Source organism: Protomyctophum bolini (assembly GCF_963924005.1).
Source record: "Protomyctophum bolini genome assembly, chromosome: 21".
Taxonomy (NCBI): Eukaryota; Metazoa; Chordata; class Actinopteri; order Myctophiformes; family Myctophidae; genus Protomyctophum; species Protomyctophum bolini.
The window spans coordinates 23,096,178-23,112,563 of NC_137882.1; the positions used below are offsets into that span (position 1 = coordinate 23,096,178).

A 16,386-nucleotide genomic window follows, 5' to 3' on the forward strand; every position below is an offset into this window, starting at 1 on the left:
TTATTTAGGGAATTTATGGCAAATGATGGCCTATACGTATATGATGATGATGACGAGGATTATTTATTATTGAAACATTCCCGTTTTGAAAAAATCGTGAGCTTGCAGATCCGACAATTTCGTTATTTTTGTTAACTATAGGCTATATTAAGTGTAGAAGAATATGTTTTTTATTGATTTCATTAGTCTATAGACTATAGAGGTATAGCCAAACTGCAAGTCGTTTCGTTGCATATTTCAGCAATATGCGTCTATATTTAATTGAATTGTCATGATATCAGTCTAGTTTTGGCTTACAAAGCGTCAAAGAAGGCCAACAGAAATGTATTTTTGTTCTAATGTTATATGTATCAATGTTCAATGCAAGCTCAATTCATTAACCACTTAATTATGAACTCCAAATGTATACATTATGATCGCTCTCGCAATCAAATGTATGCATCCCATATAGATATCCCGCCGTCCAAAGTCAGAGCACTCCTGTCCCCACAACACAAGTTCACAATACAGTATAGCCTATAACACATTCAATCAATGTAGGAAAACAGAAACAAATAGAACACAATATCTTAATTACTAGATGTTTCTCGCACGCATTGCCGTTTTCGGCTTCTTGTTCTTGAAAACATTCAAGTAGTATAGGCTAGTTAATCCAAATGATTTGAACATGTAAACACGTCTGTTTTCTCAAGTTGCCGTCCTTTCTTAAATTCAATTAACTGAAATGAAGTGCTGGTTCAACAGGAGACATCTGTCCGAGGTGTTGCATTCACTGGTCACTGCCCTGCATTGTCTGACGCTGTCATTTCATGCTATAATGTCCCCCAAGCCTGAACAGTCTACTCTGTCTGCGGTCTAAAATAAGAAAGAAAAACTACTGAAAATCACATGTTTTTATAAGTGTAAAATGTTTTTATTTAGACGTCTTTTATACTGTGCAACAGTAACAATACAATAGTTGTTCATACAATCGAGCGATACAAATACGGAAACACAGGAGACATCAAAACATTTTGTCTTTGAGCATGAAATGGCGCTGAGAATGAGATGCTTGTGTGTTTGTGTAATATGCCCGGCCTTCTTCTCGGGGTAAAATGGGAACAGATTAATGTTGTCATCGCTGATTAAATATGCTTTTTCTTGGTGTCTATTTACATGTGGGTTTTCTAAAAAAAAATGTTTTTCGAGTTTTAAAAGATGCATGATGTGAAGAATATTTGGATGCCACTGCAGCTATAACAACGAATAAAAGGACATTTCCATTACAGGGGATGGGGGGGGGGGGGGGGGGGGGGGGGGGAGTAGAGCACTGTTGGAATTAATTTATGGAGATATTTGAATATCTCCTCAATTAAGATTCATATTTATTTTCAATATTAACCTAATTCCTTTCCAATTTCTCCAGAGCCACCTTTTACAAGTTCCTTCTGCAGGTGTGCACTGTTCACTTTATAACAAAACCTCTCTCAAATACAAATAATAAAAATATACAATAATAACTAAAAAAGTTTTAGGCAGACCGACCATGAACTTTTTTTTTCTTAAAAGAAAAAAAAGGGGTGTCTTATGAGCATGCTTTAGGCCTATATAGCTGACATTTTCTAACAATTTAAAACACATTATGAACACATTCGATTTGGAAGGAAAGAAAACAAAATATATAGAATCAGTGAAACGAGGAATATAAAAGACCATCTTCAGTCATCTGTAAAATAAAAAACTGAAAGTAGTGTAGCTTTATGGGGAAAAAATGTTTACCGGCGTCGTTTCTCCTGTAAACTCTGTATACAATTATGCAAAATCGTGAATGAATGCCACCTTTTCCAAAAAAAAAAAAAAGAAAAGTTATAAAAATCCCCACCCAGTTCCTTCTCTTTTTTTTCATTTTCTTTTTGTTGTTGAAATGTTTCACTTCCCACTAACAGTTAAACTTACATAGTTCCATAATATTTATAACAATGGTAATAAAAAACAGAGAGAGAGAGAGAGAGAGAGAGAGAGAGAGAAAGAGAGCCTCTACGACAATGGAACTACAATTGGCATGGAAACAGTGACGCCTAATTTATTCCCCATATATACGACAGTGGCGCTTGCCAACAGGAAGTGACCTACAAACGAAAACAAGAACTCGTATAGCATCTATATGTAGAGCAGTTTGTGTCAGCAAGGCAAGCGATATATATACCGTCGCACAATGGAGTTTAAATTGAGCTTAAAAGAATATAGTTCAACCGCAAAAATGAATTATTTTCTATCAATTATACACACTCCATGAAGCCTTGAATTGATGGAGATTTTTTCCTTTTTGTCAAAGCCGATAATTCGAAATCTCGTATACCAGAGATTCCGCCGGTCATCATCGGCGTAGGAATTCAAAGCTTCATGGGGTGTGTAAAACTGTAAATTCACTATAAATTGATAGAAAATAAGTAGTTTTTTGGCTGAACTACTCCTTCTACCACTTTGTCCCTGGCGTCCCTATTTTTGGGGGCATGCCGTGACAAAACATTTTCGAAAACAATCCAAACATTTTGAACGTTTCGGACGATTTTATCGAAAATAGGGCTTTATAAAGTGGTTAGTTTTATAGCCGACGACGGGGTTCTGGCGTTAATTGACCGCCCGACGTCCGAGTCGCTCGCGTCCGTCCGTCCACTCGAGTCATCATCCGGTCGAGCCGTTGAGAGCCGACGCCTTCCGGGGCGTTTTGCTGCCGCTGAAGGGGAAGGGTCGGGGAGGGGGTGCAGGGGTGGAGGTGGAAGCGCCGTTAGCGGCGGGTGTGGCGACGTTGTGGGCGGCGGGCTGGCACTGCGGCGGCGGGAGGGGGTGCGGCGGGGGGTGCAGACGGTGGGGGGACGACTGGGGGGCGTGGTGCGGGGTGCCGGGGCTGGGCAGAGACGACGACGTGGAGGGCACGCCGCCGCCCCCCACCCTGGCCGGACTGCTGGCCTTGTCGCTGGCCGAGTCGCTCTCCGGACCGGACCTCGCCCCGGTGCTGTTCTGGCCCTCCTGCTGCTGCTGCTTGTGGGCCGTCTTCATCTTCTTACAGTTGGGTCGCACGCGGTACTTCAGCGGCAACGGGCCGTTCTATGGGACGACGGATGGAATTTAAAACGGTTTAATTTCCCCCCAAGCCATGTCTCGAGTATATAGCCTATACCGGATTATACTTTGTTCAACTCATATTTATTATGGAGGACAAAGTCCTCACATTTCTACATTTGTATTGCCACACACACACACACACACACACCAATAAACGGTGTTTTTGTCCTCCATTTATTTGAAATATTGTGCTATGATTTGTTTAGCTTTTCTTCCTTTTATTGATAGTATCAAGTGAAGATTGACCGGAGAGAGAGGGAGAGGGAGAGAGAGAGAGAGAGAGAGAGAGAAGGGGAGAGACATGCAGCAAAGGTCGTCATGAACAGGACTCGAACACGTGACGTGCCGTCAGACCAAAGCGTGTGCATGTGGCATGCGCCCCTGGACCACTTGGCCAGCGGGCGCCCCCGGATGTGCTTTTTTTTCCATGTATACTGGATCTTGCGTCTATAGCACTTCACTGAGAAAACACATTGCTGATGCGCAATCTCTTTTTTCCTACTTAAAGATTAATTATTTTATTTATGCATTTGTAATTTATTTATTTGAAAATGGTACATTAAACAAATGCTAAGTTGATCATCTGATTTTCATTAGCACTCCATTTAGGCAAAGTATAATATCACATATCAACAATGATATGGTTAAACATATTCCTACACTGTGGTGAAAAACACTATATATAGTCACCAATTCATGCAGTGCGTTGGTCTAATTTCATGCTTAAAAGATCAACAATATTTGGTATTAAAATAATAATATGAATAGTATATCAAGTATACACTGACCTTACTTATAAATACATAGATTATATTAAAAACACAAATAAACATGCACAAGTGTTCTCTTACCCTCCTCCAAGTGTAAATATATGCTATGTCCATTAACGTGTAGTAATCTTTCAGTGGCTCTTCTTCATACATAACTTCAACCTAAAATGTGAGTTAAAATATAAAACATTATTTTTCATTTGGAGAGGAACAAAAATGATAAGACACTATCCGGTGCAAACTTCACTTTCTTCATGTTATTACGATTGGGATTTACAACCCATTTTGGGCGGGAACCCATTTTTTGTTATAATTTAGCTATTGAAAAATAGCAGATCTACAAGCTCGAAGTCAGGTCTAAATGGGTTAACAATTTATCTGCTTTCTTATGCATTACTTGTCCTTGAGGGCATGCGTACCTGGTAGGTACCGGGGATGTCCATTTTACTGCGGAGGAACTTTCTCAGGTGCATGACTGTCATGGCGGCCGGACACTGGAGATATCTCTTGTTAGCCACCTGAAAATATACAATTTTACAATGCATCATAATACAGCAAAATATAACAATTACAATGCATCATACTCCTATAAAATACAACATTTAAAATGCATCGTAATACAACAAAATATAAGATTTACTAATGAAATGCACCATATAATCCAACAAAATACAACATTTACAATGCAGCATAATCCAACAAAATACAATATTATAGGTTATAATGCATATTGCACAATACAGGTAGACCAGATGACATAAAATATATATAATTTAAATAATATATATTATATATATTATAATTAAAAAAAAATCCTTTTGGCATCCGTCACTTGTATATTAAGATGATTTAATTGATTGACATAAAGGGCCTGTCAACTCAAACTTTTATATATAAAAATCCCTGCCAATTCCATTCCCCCCCCCCCTCTGTTTCACAAAGGTAAACTTTTTACTATTTTTAGCAATGGTATATAATGTTTTTGGTGGGTAGATATTGTTGAGCTGGTCATTTTAAAATTAGTTCTCAAGTAAAAAGAATGGTGGGCACCCCTACTTATACAATGCATAATAATCCAACAGTACCAGAAATAGACATCATAAAAAATCTGTATATAAATGTCAGTGCATCAACATGTTTAAATGTTACAGAAGGTCGGTCCACCTTAAAAAAGGAAGATGAACAACTTATTTTTGTAGATAACAAAAAAAGGAAAAGCAGTATCACATATTTGTTTTCACAATGATTAGTGAAGTGAACAAGTAGACATTTTCTTACCTGTTCTTTAGAATGCCTGGTGTCTTCTGGCCCTGCACTGCCCAGTTTAAGTCTATAGATCACATAAATAATAGAAAAGTGATCATTGATAATCATCAAAATATATGAGCACCACTTTACACACATTAACATAATTTAGGCTCCAGTTTCTAACTAAATGCAATTCAGTGGCAATCCTATAGGAAATACAATATCTCGTCTCAGTGGCCTGGTTTCAAGGAAACAATACTCTTGCAATATGACAAGTATGTGTGTCTATAGATATATGAAAATGTCAACCCTTGTGAGTGAGTGTTTATGATAAGACTAATATAAAGCCATAAGTTGATTCATGCAGACTACTAGAGTGACTGGCTGGAAAAAACTATTTTCAATTTAGGTCAGACACGTTCATTATGCAAGCCAGTTGTCCTTGGCTTAATCCGATGTCATTTTGAGTTAAATGGATAAACGAACACAAGAATTTACTGTAAGACTAAAGTAAAGGATTGCTTTGTGTTCTTCGAGCACATGAGGTGCCGTGGAGAAATGCTCTACCTGTTCACCCACTTTTTGATTACATAACTAAGATTCGCTTTGTATCTTATTTGTATAAGAAGTTGAGAGAATCTACATGTCCGCCAATGGGTGTCTCAGTCTAGAGTCTGGAATGTCGATTTAAAGAGTTGGCAGCGGCTGACCAATTGGAAAAGAATTTGAGGAAATATTTCTCTCTAATGTTGAATTTCAAATTCATCCAGAGATTCTATTTGACTCCAAGGAAACGTTTTCAACTATTGCACCCTATGCAACAATAACAAACTGGGGACGTGCATGCACATGATGTGGGAGTGTCCAGATGGTCTAGAGTTTCAGAAGTACTATCTGAGGTAATGGGAACTATAGAATTCCCCTCTTGCCTAATATTTTTTTGTTGAAGGATGATTCAACGATTGCCGTAGAAGACTCCTGCTGTTAGGGCTGACAGCTGCAAAAAAAAACTGCTCGTCCTAAGATGGAAACCTCCCCATAAACTTGAGGTCTCACAATGGATCCTCTCACTAATGGACATGATCTCTCTGGAACTCTCTATTGCTCGATCTAATGGGGCACACAACATCTCTGACTGTTATTTTCTTTTCTTTTTATCTTTCCAACGGTAAAGTACCTGTCTTGCTTTAAAAAATATATATATGTATTGTAATTTTTTATCTGTTTCGCTGTTCAACCTGAGGGTGGGGGAAACCCCTTTTTTTCACAAAATAAATAAATAAAAACTTGATCACAAAGAAAAAAGAAAAAACTGTCTGCTCATTTATTTGTGTTTCCACTTGTTTCATCTGTATGCTGACTGTGTTCTCTATCCTGATTCCTAATGTTGAAATATGGAGATGTAAGGATTCTATAAGTGTGTTTAAACGTCTACCTGTTGTGGTCAAAGAACTCGATGGACAGGCTAATGATCTCATCGTCTGTTATGATTCTCTTGTCCTCGTCTGCAACCTCTCCCCGGTCCTCGTTCGATCCGTTGGACGCTGTCACCAAATACATGGAAAACAAGTCATTAACAAGGGAGAAGATAATCAACCAAAAACAACAATTTTACACCAATATCAAAGTGTAAAAACAAAAAATCTGTTCACACAGCCATTATTTATTAATTGGAACCTATACAAATCACAAGAAAACACAATCCCACATTGCAATGCATGGATTGAACAACTCACCGTCTACAGGGTGTTCCGCATAGAAGTCTCTCCTCCTCTTCATTTCATCTGCAAAGCACAGGAATTTATCATAAACCAGTTCACCCTCGACGTCAGTCTTTATGTTGTCATTCTGAGCCATGCTGCTAATGAATGAATAATTATTAACGTCGCTTAAGTCTCCACTTTCCTCCTGTTGTATACGTGTTGTAGTGTCAGCTTTAGTGACTTTACCTTTCACCTTTTTATTTTATATTTTTTTATGGAGGGACAGACAGTAGGCTGACAGTAAATGGGGAGAGAGATGAGGGGGGGGGAGACATGCAGTAAAGGCCGTCGGGATCGGGAGTCGAACCCGCGGCACACTGACAGAGTGGATTACCAGCCAAGGTGCCTGGACCGCTGAGCCATGGCACAGGCACGCCAATATGTTTTAAATGAGAACAAACACTGAGCAGGACTTGTATTTATGTATTATAATTATTTAGGGAGTGGGGTTACTACTATACAATATGCACATTTATGTTTTGTATATTGATATTTAAGTAAATGGTGATATTCTGATCGGTGAACTCTTGCCACGTGAATGAATCCATACACAATATGGTAATTAGCAAAGGCATCTGCGCTGTTCTATTGTGACGTCACAGCAAAATCCTCAAGTCTTAATTTGACTCTGAAGAGAGTACAAATGGAACCAAATGAATCCATCCTTTGTCTCTCACACACACACACACACACACACACACACACACACACACACACACACACACACACTTACTTAATGGGGTTTTAATTATTAATGTACGCATACATTTGCAACTTAATTTTAGACTGTTGAAAGCATCTTTTAGGCATAGCACATTTCCAAGTCTGTTGTGCTGCTGTATAATGATAATATTTGGATTTCAATTTGAATTCATACTGCACAGTTTTACTGCATTCTCTCTCTGTGCTTACTTTTGAAGAGCCCAGGGACCAGCTTGTACACAATGTCTTGTAGAGTTTTGTCAGACCTTCAGAGAGAAAGATAAAAGGACATTGTATGATTTTGTCAAAGACCCCCCGATTGATATTTATTTGGCCGCCAACCGCTGCATCTGGAAAAGAAAATGTGTTTGAACAGGGTGATTTGCGTACTGTTGTATTAAAAAAAAAATGAAATAAAAAATTACACGTTTGTGTTCCAGTTCCAATTCTTTCTGCTCATTTATTTGTGTCATCATTTACAATTCCACTTGTTTCATCTGTATCCTGACTGTGTTCTCTATTGGATAAAATTGGTGTCCCGACCAGAAAATGCATTTTCCTTTTAATAAAAAGCTGGAGAGTCATGGATACTGTATACTGTTACCGAACAAACACACTATAAGAAAATCACTACAGATTTTGATATATTGTCTCTGTCGGGTGCTGCATACCTCTGTCCTAAACTGTAAACTTTTCAGGATTCAAATAACAAGGTTTCTGACAGCAACAATATTTACTAATTTTGCTCAAGGGCCGCTGGGTGTCAACGGACCCCAATTTGAGAACCACTGTTTTAGATTATCAAACCCAACATCTCATTTACAGTGGCGGACAAAGTGCTCAACATCAGTCAAATGTTACTCAACTACAAGTGAAAGTTGCATATTCAAAATGGGTATACCCGAGTTAAAGTAGCCTGCCGTTTAAGAAAAGCTTTTTAAGTAGCCTTCCTTGAAACCGTATTTGTTTTTTTGAAATGTAGTGGCGAAAGTCATAAATATATGATTGTAGTATACAGATACTCAAAAGTCCAAATGCACACATAACATGATGGGTTTAATGTCTGGATATGGAGTTTGTGACTAAAACGAGAAAAACAGCTTAGAATAAACTGACAGACATGAAGTTTAGAATCCAAACACTCAAGGACCTGTTTGTGACTCTTGAAGTGAGGAAAGATCTCACCAAGTCATATACAAGACAGAAGTTATACTTTCACCCTCAGGAAAGTTATACACCACAAATTGAAATGAAAATACTACAGTAAATCATTCCATGCCCAGAGGGGGCACTCGTATAAGCCAAGGAGGCAACACTGTTTGTTTAGTTTGTTTGCACAATGTTTTAAGATTTTTCAAAAATAGCAATTATACGAGCATAGCCATATAGCGCATAACCAAAGCATAACATATAGTTAAAGTGGTTAAAATGATTGTGACGCTATATTAACTACATTTTGCTGCAGGGGATCCCCTGGTAGGACCCCTGGGGGTCCACGGGCCCCACTGAGAACCACCAGCTTAAGCCATAAGGGTATACACAGACAACTACTTCAAACCACAAAAAAGACATAAAGGCATATTAAATAAGAGTATACGTACAGACAGACAGACAGACAGACAAAGCTCACCTAATGTTGAGAAGAGGTTTAGTTTTGTGGACTTGCACATCACAGATGGGACAGTATTTGCTGGTCTCCAGGTAGCGCACAATGCACATCTTGCAGACTGGAACGAACACACACACACACACACACACACACACACACACACACACACAACAATAGTACAAACAACATCATTAGTTACTCAGTCAATTGCACTCGGCACAAAAGGAAGCTTGAACTATCAAATGTGTCTAATTTGTTGCCATGGATAAGAAAATCCCACAATTTAGCAGTAGTAAAACAGGAAAAATAAGACAGGATAAATAAGTGAAGTTGCATGTTTTGGATAAAATAAAATAAAAGTATTTCAATATATTTTTTTTAGTTTTCTTGGTTAAAACTAAAAGTCGTTTAAATTCTGATATATGCATTGCTTATATAGAGTGTTTGCTCTGTAACAGGGGTCTATACCATCTCACTGGCTCTTATAAACAGAAAATAAATGTTCAGGTCGGGATGCCAATTTTATCCAATCAGGACAGAGAACATACAGGATGCATGATAAACATATAGTGAAGTTGGAAGGAAAAACAATGTTTTAAGACAAAATTGGAACACTTGAAGTTGTGGCCTTTGTGGGGGTTTCTCTGCAAAAAAATGACCTTTGTGTCGTTCTCTCTGCCGATTGGATGAAATTGGTAACCCACAATAAAATGTAACCTTAATTTTCTGTTCACCAAAGACCTGCAGAGCCCCTGTTATACTGAACAAACACGCTTACTGAACAGTCTATAGCAATTTATGTATTTATTTCTATTTTAACAGTCTTAAGCAATCTATAGGGAATATAGTCATTTAAGATGTATTTTTAACAAAACAAATAAATCGCTTGAAGCCTGTCAAAAGGCCATAGCGTATATACATTATAGAAGCATCAAGTCAACACTTTTTGAACTTTGTGTGAAGCACCATACATACATATACTGTACATACAGCTTATACTTACATGAATGTAGACATTCAATGATGGTGGTTGCATCTATAAAATATCCCCCACAGAGGACACACATGAGATGAGGGTTCAACTCAGTGATCTTTATCCTGGTCGTTCGATGCATGGTTCAATAGAAAAATGGACTGCCCTGGAGAGACGGATGGGAAAAAATAAACACGTTTACTAAATTTAAAAAGAAGAAAAAGCATGGAACACAAAGCTAAATAAAATCTCACGGCTGAAACCATGATTAGGAGTTTTGTCAGTCCGAATCTGCATGTGAAACAGCATGTACGTTTCCTAAACAATGAACTAATATTAGGACTGTGATGATATCATTTTTTTTTTCTAGATCGAGGCTGTTTTATGGAAGAAATATATACTTCTGAACAACTTTTCTATAGTTTAGCCACTTCAAATACCCTTTCATCTTGAAACAACATAACTGAAAATAGACGATCAATATACAAGCTGTGAGCTTGTAGATCGTCTATTTTCAGTACAAGAGGAGATGCTTTATACAGAAGAGTTGCTGCTGCATGTGGAATCCCAAAGACTGAAATCAGTTGAGAAAGTTAATCCATGAAAAAGTCTTCATGTTGAACAAAAACAACTAAATAAAATACAGAACACAACCGGGTTTACTGCAGTTTGACCTGCATTGGGCCATGATTTGGGCCATTTGGAGGATAGTTTATAGCCAGCATATTGTTTATTTAACTGTGTCAATGAAGCAGGCATAATATACTTTATGCTAATAGTCTATAATAACCCAGGGCTCGGTGGGAGGCAACATGTTCCGTGCTGTCATGCCTGCCTACCGAATGACCTGGGCGAGGAGGAGGGGTCAATGAGCGATCATAAATCAATCACAGGGTGATCAATCGTCAATCGCCTGCTCCACAACGTGTGGAAAAACACACGCTCATATAGCATCATCCTCCCTTCGTTAACATTATCACTGTCACACACACGCACACACACAGGCACACACACGCACGCACAACAGGCGATGAGCACAAACATAGCCCGAAGGTTCAAAGTTTCTTATGTGTGCATGTTTGACTGTGCAGAACCGGAACGCAGGCATGCACGCATTGACCGAGCGGGTCTCTCGTTTTCCCGACAACGGAGCCAACATGTGTTCTGTTCTGTTGTGGTTCGGATTGTTGGACCAAAAAATAGTTTTTTTTAAAGATATGAACAGGTCGTCCGTCATCTATCCGTCCATATATTCACTCCGTGTCAGGTGTGCCACATATGGAATATCTTAAGCGTTTCTATGGCAACTTCCTTGGCGTTCCGTTCGACCACCTGGCATCTTGCCAGCAGAGACAAATAACTACAAGACGGTGGGGTTTTTTTTGCCAAACGGGCTTGATAGGCAATCCCATGTGGCAATCACGTGTGGGCGCTTCGGGAATAAAAGGTGGCAAATTAAGAATTCTATACAAAAGCCTGATTGTTGCTAAAGGCTACACAGTTCAGTAGCCTGTATACGAAGGCGTCGCTTTCCGATCTGAAAGCTCGTGTCGGCGAGCGACGCTGAGTGACGAAGTGTAGCCGCCGAACCTATAGGCTTATAGCCTACATTATTTTGGCTCAGCCCTGTCTGTCCGTCACTGTTATAAATGATAGCAGCAGGCACAAGGCAGCGCCGCACATAGATTTTCGCCGTGTTGCCGATATAGGCAAAGCACACACACGGCTGCCATTTTGTGAAAGAAACCCCCGTCCGCCGCTGCTGGTTGGAGCGAACTGTATAGGCAGCGGACTGGGGCTTTCTTTCCTCCCCTCTCCCTCTTCAAGATCCCGATCCACATCCAGGAGGATCCATAGACTAGATGCAATATTATAATGCGTTCTGTTTGGGTTCCTCTCTGCTTCTCACCGAAACGCATATAGGTTTATTAGGAGGAATAATAATAAACAGTTCGGGGTGCATGTTTTCTATTTAATATTTTCACACATGCACGCACGCACGCTTGCGCAGCAGGCAGGCAGCAAGCAAGCAAGCAAGCACCAAGTTCTCTCTGTGCAGGCTTGCTATACATATACACGGGCACGGCGCATGCACGCACGCACACACGGTGCAATAACAACATGGACACATGCACCACGGACCCCGCAGCCTGTGTGCCTGAAGTGAACTTGAAACACGTCGGATGATCACGAGTGCTTCTTTATTGGGTGACGTTGCCCCCCTGCATGCACGGAGGGAGACGTGTATGTTAGCCTATCTGTGGTTTGTTTTTGCCGTTTCCCCTATCCCCATGTTGCATGCACTTTAAAAAAAACAGATAAACCAGTGGTAAAGTGGGGGAAAACCGCCGTATCGACATCCAACGTGAAATTAATTAAGTTGACCCCCCAACCCCCCAAAAAGTATCCCGTTCTGATCCGTTCAGGTCTAGGCTACATGTCTGTGTGTCTGAGAATATAGCCAGTCAGTGCATAACGCGTCATCAAAAATAGTTATTACACATATATGCTATAACTGGATGCCTATAATATAGTCCTACATGCAGAGCCACAGATATACGCTGCGAACAACTGAAGTTTAAACCTGTGAATAATAGCCTGTATACATGATGAACACAAGCGCCATATAGCCTAAATATGTGAAAGCATAATATTGTCAACACGTTGGATCGGAGCCATATGCGCAGCCAGAGTTCTTCTCAAGGGGGTTGAACTATATCTGAGACCATGCATTCTTCTTGATTGAAACTGACGTTTATAAATTAATACCAACACCATAAGACCCACATGGCTCGTTCTATATGTACCGTTTTGGACACGTTGGGATTTGATTATATACTGATATAGCCTATAAGCAAGCACATTTGGTATAGTGGACATGAGGGGAGAAGGGTTGAGCGGTTATAAACAGCGTGTCATTAATCGATTAGTTGCTGTTTGCGCAACTGTTCCCTTTCTGTCCGTCCTATGGGAGCTTGATTATACAGGCGACTGCATTGAAGCAACGCACGGAATGTCTCTCACACACACACACACACACACACACACACACACACACACACACACACACACACACACACACACACACACCAACTCAAAGGTCCATTTAGCTTTTAATTCTCTAAATTACAAGACATCGCTGCCTGCCGGATGTCTTTAGTATAGTCCAGATTATATATAGCCTAATCAATGTTATAGATTATGCTGACACCCCAATAGAGCCACCCCCCTGTACACACACACACACCACACACACACACACACACACACACACACACACACACACACACACACACACACATTAAAAACATACCATTGCATTCAGTTTTTCCAATGACCCAAAGTGGAAATGTATACGAGCTGAACACCTCATTAAGCACACATAACATACGCTTGCAGCCTTGCACACAGGACTCTGACATATAACATTCAGGGTTACACGTTCCCGTATAGGATATATGTTCTAACTAACATGATACAGATTTCAGGTTCTATAGTCTACCGTTTCACCTGTCCAGAGATTTCCGTTACAAGCAGATTTGATCATATAGCAACATGGAAAAAACCCAATAAATGATCAGGAAAGAAAGACCCCATTGACCTCAAACGAGCCACTATCACTCGTTTATTTATTTTAAAAACTCAAATGGCATGCATGCAGTGCAAAACTGAACAGCATGTCTACACTCTACAGGCAACCCGTTTAGAATGAACATAGTCAGCCAAAATTGGATTTAGACTTTTGTTAGCCTACAAAGCATGCGTGCTTCATGCAGCCTTCTAAAAGGTCTCGCAATGAGAATCATAAATTGCAGTCTTTTTTGGCGAGATGTGGCACAGTCATCGTGAAGTGTTCAAATATTTGACGAATAAGATGAGTCATGAGTGAATCAACAATTTTCCCAACTGACCGGTGACCGAACACACACACACACACACACACACACACACACACACACACACACACACACACACACACACACACACACACACACACACACACACACACACACACACACACACACACACACACACACACACTTATTTAAAGAAAGCCTTGCAATTTACAATGACAGACTGTCAACCAAAGACGAACTACTGCACGAACAAAAAAGCTTTGATCCGGCCGTTCCAACAACCTGCGTTTTAAGGGCACCCCAAACAGACAACAAATCTTAAAATGCCCAAACAAAACGCAAATGATATATCCCTTTTGCGGTAAAACAGTATAAGTTATTCCAACAGGCATTATGTTTTCTGCGTGGTACAGCAGGCTATAACGACGCTATCACCATGGCTTTTTGCCCATGGTGGACAAGTTCGCTCGGTTTAAAATTTCTATTAAAATTGCCAAAACCTCTGGACCATGGGGCTACAAGTGCACCAGAATTGTCCCATTGTCAGCGCATGTTCAGCTTCGATCCCGCATTGAACAATATATTTTGTGAATAATTTACAAGACTTGTCACGTTCCATGGGACCCACACCGACCAAGCGGGAACTTAAGTTAATAAAACCAGCATTTGGCCATGTGTGGCCAAAGTCAACACGCAGCCCGGTCCGCTATAGCCCAAAGATCACAACTCTATAAAATGGAGACATAACATAAACATATATCCAGAACAGCGGGACTTGAAGACTCCGACGCCGTAAACATCTCACCCATCCCCGCCTGCTTCGCTCGAGATCGCCCGCTTCGAACAAATCCAAACCGCACAAAACGACCCCCGCACGGGGGCGAACTCAAAACGCCACAATCTGTGGAGAATAAAGCACGCGATGTGCGTGTTTGTGCGGTTTCATCGACGTGCGTGCGAGAGACCGGAGCTTTTTTTCCGCCGTGAGACAGACACACAGGCAGCTCGACTCCACGTCGGTATGAGAGGCTGCAGCCATATAGCCTACCATCCAAAGCAAGCAAACCCCAACACATCCACCGCTGGATCGTCTACATTTACTCCGTCGGAAGGGAGCGATCGGCCGCCCCAGAAACACGGCGCCTCGGCGGCTCGCCGAGAGCCGCTATCGAACATTACGTACCCACGAAGCTGGACCGCCGGACTGCGGGGCTGGAGCCGGAATTAGACAATGAAAGTTGTGGTTACGGCGGCGATCAGCAGCAAACGCATACGATCCGAGCCGCCATCTTGTAACGAGCTGCAGACGCTGTCAGTAGCGCAGAGGAGACGCGGGGCGCGCACGGCGAAACCGGTGGGAGCGCGTGAAACATGCGCGTTAAAAAAAATCCCTTTATATTCCTTTCCCGTCTCCGAGGCTACGGTTCTTCTGTCGCCGGGCGGTCCGGATGATCGGTGTTCCGACCCACACCACAGCGGTGCAAAAAAAGGCTCACAGTTCGGGTACCAGATGATAAGTTGGTGTCCCCACAGAGGGAGCAGAGACTGCAGCAGTGTGTGTGTGTGTGTGTGTGTGTGTTGCTGTTCTGTGGTAACCGACACCGCCGTCCCCAAAATGGCTTGTAGTTCGACCGCCCCGCGATGGTCACGTGGTCTCATTCCTTAAGGGTGCCTAGAAATTAATGTCGGTGTATTCCTGGTCTCTGTTGAAACGAGCACAGCGATGAAATGACAAAGTATATATAAATATATTTATATATGTCTGGTGGTGTCGTGTTAACCATGGTCCATACATCGACTCATAAAGATGTGATACGTTTATATGTCGCAGACATTAACTTATTATAGCCAAAGCATCCGTCTGTGTTAGGTCCTATTTCCTATAGGGTTTACTGCAGACTGCTCTCTGCTCAGTGCTCTTTGAGTCTTGCACTATTTTAAAAACCACGCACTTGCCAAAGAAATAAACCTTTGTGACAAATGTGACGTCTATAGTGGCTGCGGTCTGTAGGCTAATAGCGGGGCTGTGAAACGTTGCCCGGCGTGTTGCATTCATTGGCTTTAGCCGGGACTGAAATAAAAGAGGTCTCGGATGTTTATGGAATTGGAGCCATCGGAGTGCCTTGGTTCAGCAGCTCTGAACCGAAGTAGATAGTCTCTCCTCTCCTCTCACTTTCACTGCCCCATAACAGCACGTTTGCGGAAACACGAGCTATGCCCTTATGCAACTATATAACTAGGCTATACATGGCAATAACATTTAACGTCTATTGATTTGGATTAAATGTTTGGCCTGTCGACTCAACCTGCATGCAGCTATCTGACGCCCAAACTTTTAGCAAAACCTGTCTCCTCTCTT

General features: G+C 41.0%; 1 protein-coding gene across 1 annotated transcript; it reads right to left on the reverse strand.

Annotated features, from left to right (window-relative positions):
• Positions 1–912: 912 nt before the first annotated feature.
• On the reverse strand, positions 913–15,583 carry bmi1a (bmi1 polycomb ring finger oncogene 1a). The gene is made up of 10 exons (XM_080793644.1): positions 15,211–15,583; positions 10,201–10,336; positions 9,219–9,315; positions 7,799–7,854; positions 6,860–6,907; positions 6,559–6,667; positions 5,154–5,205; positions 4,295–4,393; positions 3,957–4,037; positions 913–3,087 (listed from the first exon to the last, which is right to left on the reverse strand). The coding sequence occupies exons 2-10, from the start codon at positions 10,310–10,312 to the stop codon at positions 2,665–2,667; spliced, it is 1,077 nt and encodes a 358-aa protein (XP_080649770.1). The 5' UTR covers positions 10,313–10,336; positions 15,211–15,583; the 3' UTR covers positions 913–2,664.
• Positions 15,584–16,386: the final 803 nt, after the last annotated feature.

Coding starts and splice junctions, on each gene's coding strand:
- bmi1a (XM_080793644.1), bottom strand. CDS start 10,312: ATGCATCGAACGACCAGGATAAAGATCACTGAGTTGAACCCTCATCTC. Junction 9,316..10,200: donor CATTGAATGTCTACATTCAT/GTAAGTATAAGC, acceptor TGTTCGTTCCAG/TCTGCAAGATGTGCATTGTG. Junction 4,038..4,294: donor ACATCCCCGGTACCTACCAG/GTACGCATGCCC, acceptor CTCACATTTTAG/GTTGAAGTTATGTATGAAGA.